This window comes from Pyrus communis, chromosome 3 (genome assembly GCF_963583255.1).
Source record: "Pyrus communis chromosome 3, drPyrComm1.1, whole genome shotgun sequence".
Lineage (NCBI taxonomy): Eukaryota > Viridiplantae > Streptophyta > Magnoliopsida > Rosales > Rosaceae > Pyrus > Pyrus communis.
Genome location: NC_084805.1, coordinates 19,811,693 through 19,828,202, shown reverse-complemented (window position 1 = coordinate 19,828,202; position 16,510 = coordinate 19,811,693). Strand labels below are relative to the sequence as shown.

The 16,510-nt window shown below is 36.6% G+C and overlaps 1 protein-coding gene and 1 pseudogene across 1 annotated transcript; both read right to left on the bottom strand.

Annotated features, from left to right (window-relative positions):
* Window positions 1-201: 201 nt before the first annotated feature.
* Window positions 202-1,108, bottom strand: LOC137728384 (probable carboxylesterase 13; annotated as a pseudogene).
* A 1,437-nt stretch (window positions 1,109-2,545) lies between these two features.
* Window positions 2,546-4,118, bottom strand: LOC137729538 (2-hydroxy-palmitic acid dioxygenase mpo1-like). The gene has a single exon (XM_068468514.1). The coding sequence runs from the start codon at window positions 3,846-3,848 to the stop codon at window positions 3,255-3,257; it is 594 nt and encodes a 197-aa protein (XP_068324615.1). The 5' UTR covers window positions 3,849-4,118; the 3' UTR covers window positions 2,546-3,254.
* Window positions 4,119-16,510: the final 12,392 nt, after the last annotated feature.

Here is a 16,510-nt window from a genome sequence, read left to right as displayed (position 1 = left end):
ATTAGAATTCTTACTACGTGCAGTCTATGTCAAATAAGGAGAATCTGTGGAATTTTATTTCTTAATGTTTACAACAAACTTCATGAACAGTATTTGACATCTGCACCACCTTAATTACTAAATAGTGTTGCAAATTGTGTGGTCGAAAGATATAGTGTTTAACCTGTGGTCAAATCTAACATTAGAACACAAAGTTAAATATCACATATATGTGTGTGTGCGCGCGCGCGCATCTAACTCAGCCACAAAAACCATCACTTTCCCACACTCCAAATCTCCAAATTTTAGGATCCTTTTGCGGGTTGAAATGCGGGTCATCGGATCCAATACTCAAAAGGAAGGTAAAACGCCACAATGCAGCAATAAGCTCCCTTTTAGCTGCCGGGGCAGTGAGCTCTCCCCCAATTGGTTCTTCCCCCCAGAAATATGGATCGACCAACACAACCCCAATCAGCTTAACACCAACCTTCCCCTCAGAGCCTACTCTCCCTCCATGTGGTGGGCTATATTAGCTCCGGCGCTGTCCCCAACGAATAACACGCATTGTGAATCCGCATAGCTACTTAGCCAATCTTCATCTTCTTCTTCATCATCATTTTACGTTCCATCAAAATGGGAAGCGACCATTTGATAGCAGCCCACGAATCGTCCTAGGCAGATGGGTGAGGGTGCTCCAGCGCAAGCCTGTACTAGACAGAAACGGCAACGCCATTGGAGTCGGGGGCTCAGGAGTTGAGGTGGTGATACGTGGGAGAAAAGGCGCTTTCAATGCAGAAGCCTCCGCCGTGAAAGTAAACGAGAAGGACTTAGAAGGCCTCTAGTTCTATTTATAGGCAATGGAGAAGGAGCAACTTCTACCTTATCGCTGAGCTGCAACATGAGTAGATTGATCATTTGGCTAACCATGACTGTAATTCTTGGTAGGTGGTTTTCAACTGTGTCTTGTGGCATTTCGTAAGATCGCATTAGTGACATCAACGGATATTATGTGCTTAGGTATTTAATGGGGCTAAATATTCTCAGGTTCTAGTTGTCTGCCTGGCAGATGCGCTTCGAAGAGAACTTTGTCCAAGCCTTCAAATGGGTTATAGAAAAATGAGACCGTCATCCGAGCCGTGGTTTTGGGCTTCAAAGTTGGTGGTCCGAAGTCGTATGACTTTTGTGTAAATAAAAATGGATAAGGTCGATAGCATGTCTTATTTTTGTTTATGATCCAAACAATATATATATATATATATATATATGCACAAAGGAATCCCTATTTTTTGAGAAAAAAAATAGGTATTAGGTGTGGGGCTTACTCCACATCGAATTTCAACGATCTGAACCGTTTATTTTGTTAGTCTCGATTCATAGATCATCTTTGCAAAAATTCAATTCAATCCGAAACTATTTGCCTGTTTAATTATGAAGATCAAATTTCATTGTGTAATATATAACAAAGTATTTTATTTCTTTGAACCTAATTAGATGTCTTAAATATTTCTGATTTGATTAATATTTTATAAAAATAATCTATAAGGTACAACTTAAAAAATAAAAAATTCGGATCGTTAATACATAAAAGAGAGCAAACGTAGACCTTATCTATCTTTCATAAAGTAAGAAGACAAAATACAATAGAAAAGGGAACATAAAACCTGGTTGCAAGAAAGCATTCTGCTTCACCGAAGAATCTGTTGAGGTAAATTTATACATATTATAATATCTTTAACACAAGACACTGTATTGTCTGCGTACGTGTGCCATGTCAGTATTTTTCAGGGGTAGAAGACACTGGATTGTCTGCCCTCTTGTTTGGATGTCCTTCTTCTCTCTTCTTATTTGTGAGGTCACGGTTAAGCTATGTCAACATTTTATATTCCTATTACTTTTTTTCTTATTATCTCTATAAAAATAAAATATCAATATAAAATATTAACTTGGCTTAACTATGATCGTATAAAATTAAAAAAAAGATGGAAAAAGCACCCAAATAGAAAGCAGATAGTTTACCTCCGTATTTTTCTGCATCCGGGTCAAGTGTTAATTTCTTATTATTTTACAGTTTAACAGTAATTAAGATGGACGGCCCAGTTATTCACTTCATTATTTGATTTGCTTTTGCCGACAACTGCACCCATTGAAACACGTAGAACAAATGATTGCCTTGCGTGCCAACACCAACCTAATATGGACCCACAATGGCAATTATGCACACGTTTGGACAAAAACAAAAGAGGAAGGTAGATTCAATTATGCAATCCATCTTCAGCAGCTTGCATTTTGATGAATTAACTTGTGAATTGTACAACATGCAACTTTATATGAACATTTAATAAATCTTCGTCCAAAAAATGAAAAGTGAATTAATTAGTTGTTAGGCACATGTCGTTTAACACATTAGATGTCTACACATATGGTCTAAATAAGTAGTCTTCTTGTATTTTTCATTTTAAATTGAAAGTAAACATCCGAAGAAACCGAACCATATCTGGCAAGAGAATTAAAATTTCAAGTAGCATCGAAACATATTAACACCAAAAGAGTACATTCATAAAGCTAATAAAGCATAATTAGTGCAAATTAGATATACTTAACAACAAGCATAGTCCAAAAGAAAATACAACGCAAATGCCAAAAAATAGCAATCCCACAACAACAAAAGCCCAAGACCCAAAAGGCTGGTGCCTCCACTACAACAGCTGCACTGCCATCGTGGATCCGCCACGACCATCAAGAAGAAGAATTCACAAACAAGCTGGATAAATGAAATACGGGAGTGAACGAGCCACCCACGTAAAAAGCGTCCTTATAATCTTATCAAATAGTTCTAAAAATACTTTAACAATCAAACTCCAAAGTGAGCTGCCGATGGGAGACACGCGATGGGCCGAGTAGTCAAGGTCGGCGGTGGAGGACTGACGATGAGGAGAAGCAGTGGAGGAAGAAAGGGGCATAAAAGCCCAGATATGAAACAAGCTCAGTCAGGTTGAGACAAACTCAAGAAAACTAGACATGCAGGAGGATTACCGGAAAAAATAAAGAGAGGGGACGGAAAGGAGTGGGGCTGGAAAGAAATAAGAGGAAGGGGGGCAGAAGGAGGAGGAATTAAGGGAGGGGTAGCGGGCTGGAGAGGAGAAGGAAAGGGGGAAGGTCAAAGGGTTGACCCCAATTAAAGGAAGGAGTCGGGCGAAGAGCAGGGAATTTGGGGTGTTTTCTGTGCGAGAGAGAAAGGGGCTCGGGCTCCATTTCACTACATTTCAGTAGGCTAATCAGGAGAGTTTCTTTTGATTCTTGATCACCTTCCACGATTTGATATCAGCTTCAATCTTTTCTTTCACGCTCTTATTAAACCCTGGATAGGGTTCATAGCCAAAGGCTGATTGAAGAAACTCAAGCAACACATAGTACGGCTCCATAAATCCTTCAGAAAAGCCGTCTGCAAGGCCTGGTATTCGTTTCTCAAAAACACCATGGCCTATGAGCAGTGCAGGCCAGCAGAAAGCCTGAACAGCAAGAACAAGCTTCCATGACTTAGCAAACCCCAGGCCACTAGCAAGAACACTGGCTCCAACCCTGGTGAGAAACAATAGCAAACCTGCCAAGGACCCAGCTTTCTTGTCCAATTTGACACAAAAGATAGCATAAATCAAAGTCAAAACCAACCCAACATTCAATTCGAAACCGTGATAGTTTAACCCAGATGGGAAATTATAGAGAGGTGGTGTGAAGTGGAGAAGAACATCAGCAGTGAAGATTAATGGCCACACTAAGAAAGTGTGTAGCAAAACGTTAACCGGGTTGCTGTGATATGCTCTATAGAAGGCGAAGTGTCTTTCAAGATCAAACAATCCAGTCCTCCCCATGGAAATTTTCTTACAAAGTTAAATTGGTTTTTGTTCGATGAAGGTGAAGGTTTTCCTAGCTAATATAGGTAACTAGACTGAAAGAAAATGAATTAAATTGGACATAAGCGTGAAAATACAGTTGTGGAAAGTGTTCCTGGTAGGTGATAGGGTATGCAAGGTCAAGGTTATGACACTTGTCATTTGATGATTGTTTTGTTTGTTAGTAGAACAGGATATAGGCTTGTAGGTACTGGTGCATTAAAATATCCTACTGTATTTTATTAGATTTTGAGTGCTAATTCATATTATGATATTAACATGGTATAATGCATCATATGATAGTATATTATTGAGGTATCATCATAATATTAATTAGCAAATTTTATGAGGGATTTATGTATGCTCTTTTTCACTGGAAATAAATTTTCAAGTTTACTATGCGGATAACATAAATTAAGTAACATGGAACAATCTAATACTATAAAGAAATTGAGGTCACTATAAAACTAATTGATGATATGATAAGTAGTTAAACTACTTACAAGCATATACAAGATCCTATTATTTCTTTGACATGGAATTCATAGTGTTAATAATTGTTAAATTGTCAAACTTGTTTCAAGTCATTGAGAATGACCTATATAGATTAAACTGCAGGGTATTGAGTTGAAGAGACCAAATAAAATCAGCACGTTATTGCGGAGGACTATACTACCATATTGGGACTGATACAAACATAGGGAAATTATACAAACCTAACTTGGGCCATCCCCAAGTAAAGGCACCCTTAAACACTATAAATGCACGATAAATGGGTTCTCCTTTGGTGGAATTTTGTGGGCGTAGACAATTTAGATTTCAAAGAATTTTAATAGACTTTTTTAAGTGAAGGATTTCATAAAATTATGTGCTATTTTTGTCAAACGTTTTCTGGGCAATTATATAGAGCATTCACACAAAGAAATACATCTCCGTTACATCTCTAGTTCACATACAAATCTTGATTTCGAAAACCCGACAAGAACGAATCGATACAACTAGACAGAGAGAGAGAGAAATGAAAAATTACTAGTAGAAGCACAACACCAGCTACAAACCGAGCAAAATCAACAACAAAACCTTCGTACTTTTTACCCAACAAAAAACCTCATACTGTTCACAAATAGTTTTTGAAATCAAAGGAGAAAAACCCACAAACCATAATCTTCAGAAAAATCACCCATAACCAAAAAAAAAAAAAAAAAAAAAAAAGGAAATTGACCACTTAAGAGATGCATACCAAGAAAGAGTGGGACCCAATAACACAATGAAGAAGAAAGGTCTCAGAGTTCAATTTGGTGCTTATATCGGCTTGGGAGATAAAAGTCAAATTGAAGCTTGAAAAGAAATCCTAGGGGGGAGATGAGATTCTTTGTAGCCTTTTTTATGCATAAAATTCACTCCCAAATTATACAAAATCATTTACTTACACTATGTTTGGATGAAGGAAATAAACTTGAAATTTGGATAAAAGTCAGAATTTATAAATTGACATGCACAAATTCCTTTGTTTGAATTTATAAACATAGAAATTTAGAATTTCCCTGTGGAAAAAAACTTGGAATTTGGAACCTCCAATTCTCAAGTTTAAATTTCATGTAAATATAATATGTGTCATTTCCCAATTTCTATGATTGAGAGAGTTTAAAAATAACAAATTTCGTATTCAATTCCATTGTTCTTTTAGGTTAAGCTGACACACCCCGACCGAGATCAGGGCGTGCTGGCCGTCACGCGAAGGTGACGTAGCCATGTGCGCGTGCGGAAGCTATTAAGAAGGTAGTATAAAAGTACGAATAATTAAAAACTAACTAGCATACAAAGTACTAGTGTATGTGAGACACAATTCAGAGCAAGTCTACAACAGTCCAAAAGGAAAGATACGACATATGTACACCCGAAGGTGACCCTACAATGGTGAATGTCTGTCAGAAATGCCGGGACGCCCTCTGGGATAAACCACCGAACTTGCTAGACCACTAGAACCTGGAGGGGCGCAAAAACAAAAGCGTGAGTGGGCAAAAACAAAGTTCTTTGAAAACTCTTTAGCAAAATACATTCTAACCCCTCGCCGTAAAACCTGTATACTTCCCAGAAAATGAACATATATACATATGTATAGGTATGCCAATCATGCTCCACCATATGCCATTCATGCTCACAATATGCCACAACAGAATATCATAATCAAATATAAATGCTCAAGCGTAATTCACATCAATAACATATAATCTGGCAGCCGGGAGTCACCTAACGTGACCTGTACGGCTGAATCTAGAGCTCCACTCTCAACTCAATAACTGAATCTGCACACGAGTCGGAACCACCTAACGTGGTCTGTACGACAAGCTGGGTGTAATATATATATGTATGCTCTAGTGCTACGATCACGTGAAGCTGTGCGATAATCGCGGGTCACCTACAAGTCGGAACCACCTAATGTGGTCTGTACGACAGGCTTGCACCTATCTTGGATCCAAGGCGAGCATGCGGTGCTGGTGAACATACACGTGAAGGCTGTGCCCTGGCCCTGGGCGGGAGCACTAACACCGGGGGTGCAGATTATGAGCTCTCTAAACATCTCAACTACCATTGCATAACAACATGAATACCGCTTACCTGGCACTTACCTGTGCGTCCACAGCACCAAATACACATATATATATATATGTATGCCACTACTAATACATGCGATGATGCGTAAACAATATTCAAATGATGCATGGCATAAAACATATAACCTTTTCTATTTAATTTCTGGGAATTAATACGTATATAGGTATATACGGAAAACAAAAGCCCACTCACTGATAAATAGAAGGGTCGTAGCCCCCCTGCCTCGAGTGTGTACGCTCGTCTTCGGAATACGAATCACCTATACGCGACAAGGTTACGAAAACATTAATTTAAAAGCACCTAAGCAACTTCTCGTAATAACTTCTCATACATTGCTCAATTTGGACAAATGAATATACCAACGTGATCTATACAACCTCAGGATCACGCCCATATTTTTAGAAAAAATTTTGGACCACGCACGCGCCCCCACGCGCCTGAACAGGCACGGACCTACGCGCCCCCACGCGCGGCCACGTGCACTGCACACTGACGGTGTCAACAGACGCCGTCAGGAATATTCCGTTAAATCTAACCAGATTCCGTCACTGCCGTTAGGAATATTCCGTTAGACTTAACGGAATATTCCCCTGTCTTCTCCGGCGAGCCTCCGGCGCCGGCGACGGCGCCGGAAAACTGGGAATTTTTCTAACTTTGTTTTCTCCTTCGTTTTTCAACCAAATTTCACGTTCTTTATACCAAAATGAAGCTTAGGACTAGTAGAACAACGTTAGACTACTTTTAAGGCCTAAAAATCACACGATCATACCTGCAACAACGATCAAAGTTCGGCCAACTTTGAACCTAGCCTTCCCGACGTCCAAATTCGTCCAACGAACTACTCCGAGGCTCCTTGGGACCTCACAAACACATCTACAAGCTTAGAAATTGCAAAAACAAGCTAGTTTAGGTTTGCATGAACAGTGTTCAAATCGGACCTCGTCGAAACGACGTGAAAACGTTAGATTTCTTACCTGGAATTGGTATGGTTGTGCTCCTCACAACCTCACGAGCACGAGGGTGGTCTTGTTTTCTCGATTGGTGAAGATTTGAATGTGTTTGTGTGTAAAACCGTATGTTGAAGAAGAAGAAGAAAGGAACTCGGGGAGGAAGAGAGAGAGAGAGAGAGAGAGAAGAGACAGAGTGAGGGAATGAGGGAGGGAATCCCGGGGAAAGTGAGGGTGATGTGTGAGTGTGTGTGTGGTCCTACAACACCACACTACACAACACTTAACGTACACAAACAAATTAGGGTAAAATTGTAATTTCAATGTACGTTTCGATATTTCCGGGACGGGATGTCACATAAGCAAACAAGAAAATTCACAAATCTAGAAAATAAAATCCCGTTATTTTAAAATTCTTTAATAATCTTAAATTTCTTCATCCAAACATAGTGTTAAAGAAATCCCTCAAATTTTATGACATTTTGAATACCTACAAATTTGAATTGACTTTTTAAAATCCTAATCGACTACCGCTGGATTTGAATATATTCTTCAAAATCCTCTTAAATCTTAAGTTGACTACACCATGATTTCAAAGTCTTTTAAATTCCTCTTTTAAAACTTGATTGACTATACCTGGATTTTAAAGTCATATAAAATCCTATAAAATCCTGAATTTACTACACTCCCTTAGACCATCTCCAACAGTGGTGAAGCCATAAATAGTCGAGAGGAGGGGCGGAATTTGAAATTGTAAAAGGTACAAAAAATTGTAGACAATCAAATCCTTTTAGATAGTAGGCAATATTAATGTCGTTATAATCAAGGTTGAAGGTTCTACAAAATGCTAGACGCTAGTCGAACGGTGAACTGAAGCCTAACACCTAGGCAGATTTGAGTAAATTTATTATATATCATCTAACGCCCGCCCAGAACTATTTGAGTAAACTTATTACGTATATATCATGTACATAAGTGTTTTACACCTTAAAAAAGTATGCTTGTATTGAAGCTTCAAATTTATTTTTAATTAAGCTTATTATTTAACACATAACATTCAAAAATACACTTCTTACAGTGAGTTACTGTTTTTTTTTTTAAGTAAAACTCTAAACTCTAGATTAATAAAATTAATGCTCTGACATCTTTTGTTATTATTAAAAAATAATTATAAAAAAAATAAGAAAACAATCATAAGTGGCTTGCAGCTATATTTTCATTGGTAGCCACAACAAAAATGAAACTGTGCGTTTCAACTTAAATAGCTGGCCGCCTTCTTCTTCCTCGCAAATCATTTGAACCGCCGTTTCTGCAATAGTTGCAACTTCGGCTCGTACCGAAAATGCCCATATTTCGTCTTATTTCTTCGTTATTCGCCAATAGTACCTGGGATTTCAAAAAAAAAAAAAGAAAAAAAAAGGCCTATGCGCAACGGATGCTGTACAACAGTAGAGGAACCAGTGGGAGTTTGTAGGTTTTCTGACCGACTAGAAGGGCAGTTACCCGCTCCTGGGCTTCTTTTTCGGTGAGAAGAGGGGTGACCGCCCCTTCTTGCTGCTCTTCAACTTCACCCATGATCTCCAACCCATGGGATAAAACTTAAAATATAAGCTTTAAAACCCCCTCAAACTCATCTCTAACCATTGAGCTAAAATAAGCCCTAGGGAGAAAATATATCTCTGGGCTAAATTCCCCTAGGATTTAAGCTTGACTTAAATTATTTTGAACCCACCAAACTGCCATATTTTAATTTTTTTTGTTTTGTTTTTACTTGTAATCCAACGGCTATGATCAAATGAGATCAAATCTAACGGTAAAAAAAGAGATTTGAAGCACAAAATTAAATCTAACATCTAAAATAATTTAAAAAAAAAGTATTTCAATCAAATTTCGTTTAAAACTTTATAAACACCTATGTATTTGTATGATTTTTAATTACTTATTGGAATTTAAATATTTTTATATTGAAATGTTCGTAAAATTGAATTAGGATGATCTATGTGACAACCCGTCCCTAATTTTACGTCTTATAAATTTTAAAAGCGTGAACTGACGAAAATGCCCTGGAGGCAAGGATTTTGACTTCCGTTGGGCATTGTTTAGAGAGATGTATGAGTCATTCTTTTGGAGTATTTGCGTAGTAATCATTGCCATGAACATACAGGCGAAAGCCGTTTGTGAGTCCGGATTATAATGGTATAGTTACGGGCGTTTGAAATTGGTTATTTAAAGTTTAGTTATAAATTATTTGAACTCCCACCTTGTGGGAAAGAAAGGCCAATCAGTTTTAAGCAAAGAATAAGGGACCAATCAAATTAAGGGAGGACCAATCAGAAATGAGGAAAAAGAAAAAAAAAAGAAAGAGAGAAGGGAAGCTTCAGCCTTCCCGTCGATCTATACACCCGCGCACCACCCGACCCAAATCCGGCAAATTTCTGCCATTTTTCTTGTTGATCTCCACCATCCAACACCTGCAAATCACTCATGTGGCCTCCTATCCACCATCTCAGCCCAAAAATAGAGAGTTTTGGTTCCAATTTCGTGAAGTCCGACGCACGGCTATTGGGTACTAGATGGCTATCCACCCATTTCTAAAACACTTACCTTCAATCACCACCACCAAAACACTTCTCTGGAGGTCAGGAACAAAGCCCAAACAGTTTTAGGGGCGGTGGTGTTGCGGATTGATCGAATTGAAGAACACCAAAATTCTAGGGTTCGGGCAGGTTCTTGGCATTTGAAGCTTTTCCCGGCCAAATTGGACTTGGCCACAAGTATGAAACTTACTCTACTTGTTGAGATCTTCATTTCTGTAAAATTTGAGAATTTTTTTGGAGATAGTTGAATTTTCCGGCGAATCTGGGTGGTTGACCGTCGTGTGCGGCGGCGAGTAAGTTGAGTCATCCCTTGACCTTTCTAAGCTAAGTTTGACACCTCAATTCCATAGGTGAAGTTCGATTGATGAAATCTCATCGTTTGGACATAGTTTTGATAAAGATCGCTACTTGAACATTATGTGAATTGACAATCCAACGTTGGATCGTCACCAAACTTTAATACAATATAGTACGTAATATTTGAGGATATTAGAAACTTATGGATTGGAAATCTGACATACAGATCTTCCCAAATTAGATTTGTAAATTCATAAAATAAGACGCTGACTGCCACTTGAATTGGCAATTGACAGAGATCCAACCGTTGGATTGTAATGAAACTTTAGTATGATGTTTTAGAAGCACAATATGGATCTTTGGAAGTTACAGAACTGAAATCCGAGATGCGGATCTTCCGGATTGAGTTACATAGGGTTATGGACCCTATCGTTGATCTTTGACCGACGGTTGACTTTTGGTCAATGGGTCTCAAATCATTCTAGAACTTTCTTGAGATGTGTTTTATGTAAGTTACATGTTTTATTGATAAGAGTTCTGAGACATGACTGAATAATTGTTCTAGGTGAAGATCGTTCGTGATGTCTCGATTTTCATGTTAGGGAATCGTAGCGCGGACCTTAGGTAAGTGGGTCTTTCCCTTTTTATCATATATGTATGATTGATAATTCCACAAACACTTTTAAATTGATTTATGCATTTTATGCCATGTCATATATACATATTTATATAATCTAAAATACTATGATATGGTTGAGTTTTAGATTGCATTATGGCATGTCCATATGCATATTACCTACATTTAATTGTTGTGAATGCTTTGAAGTGCTAAGGTGAACGCGGGACGCGTAGGTAAGTTCAAGTGAGTTTATGGTGTTATTCGAAATGATTGATTGATGGCATTACTATATTTATGTTTTTTGCAACTCCGACACTGTCGTACATGTTGCAATGATAGACAACTTCAACACTGTCATACATGTTGCAATGATAGACAACTTCAACACTGTCATACATGTTGCAATGATAGGCAACTCCGGCATTGTCGTACAAGTTGCAATAATAGGCAACTCCGACACTGTCGTATAGGTTGCAATAGACAACTTTGACTTATGTGTTATCATAGATTGATTTATGAGTTGTACAGGTAACGTTAGGCAATTCTGACTCGTGGGTTATCATAGATTGATGAGCACTTGATTTTATTATTCTGTTGCCGATTTGTAGTGATTTTGGATTATTCTTGGATTTAATATTGATTTACACTTGACTTCATACTTATATGTAGTATGATTTCCTGGAAACTATACAAGTAGTACAACAATGGGTTATACTGTTTAGAAGGTCTTTATTAAAGCTTTATACTGAAGCTCACTCACTCTTGTTTTTTTTTTATCCCTCCAGGTTCTAGTAGCAAAGTTTTCGTATCGAAGAGGATTCGTGGCAAGTCTTGGTATTGGAGATTACCTTTAACGGTATGATTTTCAATCCACTCTACTGTATCTTATTTATGCTCTGACGTCACAGGTGAAATGAGTTCATTCCCGCTCACAGCGCACTCTCGTGTTTAGGCACTTTTAGGTTTAAATTTATTCCACATCACCACACTTTATGGCTTCGTAACCTTCCAGATGTCGGCTAGCACAATTCGATTTGGAGTCTTAGTGGACAATCCGGGTCGGGATGTGTCAATCTACATAAATCATTTTTTAGGGCTTTTTAGCCAAAATGATCTTCGAAATTTTCATAACACATAACTTTGGTCGCTGAGATTTAAAATCAATAGAAGTGGTCCCTGAGATTGTCCATCATCCATTATTTTGGTCATTCCATTAAAAAACTTCGATAAGTGATCCCTGAGATTTGCATAATACATAACTTCGGTCCTTAAGATTGTCCTGCATCCATCATTTTGGTTCTTTCATTAAAAAGCTCAGGAACCACTTAACAAAGTTTTTTAACGGAATGACCAAAATAATGAATGATAGACAATCTCAAAGGCCCCTTCTGTTGATTTTAAAAATTCAGTGACCAAAATTATGTATTATGCAAACCTAAGGAAGCATTTTGACTAAAAAAACCTATTTTTTAAAAAGTTACCCAAAGATCGAAGATGATCGTGTTGAGTCATTGCTGCAAAGTGAGAAATATTCACCGCACCATCGCCATTCTTACTGCCTTGTCTCAACCATCCTGCACCCGCATCAAATCCATCTTCGCCGCACCGCACCTGACGTCGATTCACTTTCTGTAACTTTACTCGCAGCTACAAGTCGAACCCGGCTGCATCTGCAACCGTTGAATCTGCATCTCGTCGACCCACTTGCACCGCTCAAACCCGCATGTTTTCTACGAAGCTTAGACTGGAGAACCACTCCGATTGAGTTCGTTTCCGCCTGACTCCACTAGAAACTTAAACTTATAGCATCGATCCACCACCGTTGTTCGAATCAACCCTCTGCACTCCCTTCCGCAACCTATCTGCATCACCGCCGCATTTGTCATTTGTCTTCATCGAAGAGCAGATAAAACATGGAAAAAAGAGAAGAAAGAAGTGAAAAGAAAAAACATAAAGAAATTAGTTTAAATGTCACCACGTGTTAACCTAAGAAAGTATCCACATGTCAATTAATTGGCTCAATATTTGACATTGCAACGAATTCGTAATTTAATATAGGAGATTACAATGTTTAAAAAAATGAGGTATGAATTTGTTATAAGATCCAAAATTAAAGTGGTAAAATATAATTTATCCATTAATTTACGGGGAAAAAAAATGCAAATTCCTTTTTTCCTTTACATAAACAATTATGATTATTATGCTATTTCAAATGAATAAACAAAAAAAAAAAAAATCACCATAAATAATAGGAATTGTGGTAAAGGAGAAAAACTTGTGTTCAGTAATTATTTCCCACAAAGTTATGTATACGTTGAAAAATATTTATATATGCCACAGACAAGTGAGATTAATATATATTGGTTTGAAAGATAATATGAGAAGAGATCCTCTTCGGATCTCTTCCATCAAGGTCACTGGATGAAATGATCTAGGCCTTTCAAATTTTATCTAACGGCTAAAATTTATTACAGCTTTTATGAGGTCAAAATAGGTGAACTGTTGGATGAAATTTGAAAGGTTCAGATCACTTGATCCGGTGGTCTTAATAGAAGAGATCCAGATATGATCTATGGTACCTTTAATTATAAAAAAAAGGTACTGAACCTTTTAATTTGAATGTTAGTACTGCATTAATTGCAATAACCTCCAAGTTTAGTTTTCTACCTTAATAGTATGACCTTTATATCATAAAGGCAACGTTGTTATAGTAGTACCAACCTCATTTTGTGTAATTAATTATAACATTATAATCATTAGGTAACGTTGAATTGTAAATTTGAACGATTCTAATGTAACCTTACCGCAGACGTTGAATGTTAACATCTTGTTGTAACACCATTAAGATGCAGGGTAATTTTATGATGTTCCCAAGTGATAACCTACGTCCGTTATGTAATTGGACGTCAGTGGGGTAATCATAAATGTTGTTATTTTAATTCAATCACATCCAAGTATAACAACTTACCTTTAGACTGTAATAGACTATTACATACTCAATAAAACTATCAACCTTCTTATAGTAATACTAACGTTATTGTGTGTTATTAACTATAATTTTATAGTACTAATGTTCAAATTAAATAATAATGACATCTTTTTTTACCATATGTATAGTTGATTCCTTGCAATTCGTGATGCAATGTGTTTTTAAATGTAGAAAGTTTGGAATGCATAATGACTTTTTTTGAAGGGCTAATAACAACTTAAATAATATGGGTTCATAAGTAGAGTGGTGGTAAAAAGTAGAAAAAATGCTAATAACAACACCTTAAGTAATATGACTTTTATAAGAATATGGTTTCAAAAGAAATAGGGTTGTGCAAAAAAACTGGAAAGTGGAAATAACTTTTAATTATTGATTGTTAGTTTACACACACAGTTGCTGAGTCCACGTGATGTCGTGGATTTCAAAACTACATTAAACGTGTAAAAAGTTTTTAAAAAAATATGTGCCAAAGAGTAGCGTCTATATAATATATTACATAAGAAAATTAAGGATGCTGATATATTACACGACAAAAATCTGGATGCTACTATGAGATAGTCAGAGAGTCCTATTTGCATTCATATATTAAATGACAAAAATGGGGGATGTTAGTATGTCATCCTCAGACCAACTTCAATGGTGGGTTAAAAGCCAAATTATCCTCTAAAATTTTCCCCCAAACCCACTCCAACCCAAGGGGAAAATTTGGGCTAAATGCTAAATGCTAAACCAATGTCAAATTCCCCCCAAAATTTAGCCCAGAAATCGGAGTGGACTCCACCCAATATTTATCGGAATTTAAATTTTTTTTAGATTAAAATGTTCATAAAATTAATTTATGATAGTCTACATATTTATTTAAAAAAAAATTAATTTAACAAAAAAAATAGCCTAAGTTCATTCTTTAATAACCCCGGGCTAAAATTTTAGGCTAGAACGGTTGGAGCAGAAAAACTATTTCTGGGCAAAAAGCTAAATTTTCCGGGCTAAAATATTTGGTTTTTAGCCAACCATTGAAGATGGTCTTAAGGATTGTTTTTCAAAAGCTATGGTCTATCTTAGGGAATCTTTTACGTCTAAAACTGTACAAAACTCAAAAAGTAAGGTTTGTTCCACCAAAAACATTCATATGTGCATAACTCCGCAAATGGTATCTCCTTCATCTTGTATAACAATGACGAACTGAAAATAAATAAATAAATAAATTATTAAAAACAAAATTCAATCACTTATGAATTGATTGAACCTAAATTGTATATGAATAAATTGGATGACAAATGATACCAAGATGAAGGCAACCTTGTGCCATATTTATGTACGATAAATTTCATTTCCAGCCACATAAAAAATTGACAAATTTGAACTTGGGTTGTTCACATTTTGTCTTAGATATCGAAAGTCATGTAAAAAGCTCCAAAATAACCATACCAACATCTAATTCAGGGCTGGTTTAAAATTGTGGTGCTTAAAAAAAAAAAAAAAAAAAAGTTTATTAAAAAATCTGAAACATCAATTGTGTTTGGTAAAGAAAAAAAAGTACTTTTTAAAAAAAATGTTGTCAATGACAGGAAAAAAACATAAAAAAATAGAGCAAAATCTACCATGCTTCTAAAAAAATGTTTTTTATTCAAAGCGCAGTAACAAGTATACCTCTACATATTTACACATAGAGTTGGTAGCAGTTTAGAGGGGCTTTGACTGGCACAAAGCTTAGGCTTAAGGCAGGTCATGTTGAAAGCGATTCCACCCAGGCCATTGTTGCAATCATGGAGCACTACGGTAATCTGATCACATTTGGATCGCTGGCGGAAGACGTTTTGCAGGAGGCGGATTCTCTTTCCCCCACACAGTTTATGCAAGTTCCGAGATCATGTAATGGATTAGCCCATCGATTAGCTCAGTTTGCCATTCTTATTGGCAACAAATTAGTTTGGTTTGAGGACCTTCTTGATCTTATTTAGGATCTTCTCATCTAAGATATGATGTAACCTTCTTTTTGAAGTCACTAATATGTCGTTGTTTCTTCAAAAATAAAATAAAATAAATTATTATATCACTTTATTTTTTATTATATCACATTAAATACTATATGTTTTTTAATTATTTAACATATTCATAACAATTTATATAAAAGTTTACCAAATACTCAAACACTATTTTATGTTAAAAATGCTTTTACAAATTTTTTTACCAAATACTCAACAGAAACAATTTATTTAAAAAGCATGGCAATACCAAACTAAGTGTTAGTACATTCCGAAAACAATTCCGATGAGGGCGGCATCCTTGTATTTGTACTCCTTGGTTTATTAGTGGTTGCAACTACCATTGCTTTGATTCTTATGTCTCGCTTTAAATCTGAGCTGATTTCTCAAGAAAGCAAAAATTACTTCAAGAATTTGGAGTCAAAAATATTGCAAGAAGTAAAATTTACTTTTGTCGAAGTTGTGAAGGTTGTAGATTACTTTCATGAGAAGTATTGCATTGGTAAAGGAGGGTTTGGAAAGGTTTACAAGGCAGAGCTCCAATTAGGCCAAGTTGTTGCAGTTAAGAGGCTTAATATGTCAGACTCTAAT

What these genes read in the sequence shown, in the direction of transcription:
- LOC137729538 (XM_068468514.1), bottom strand. Translation starts at nt 3,848, where the DNA reads ATGGGGAGGACTGGATTGTTTGATCTTGAAAGACACTTCGCCTTCTAT.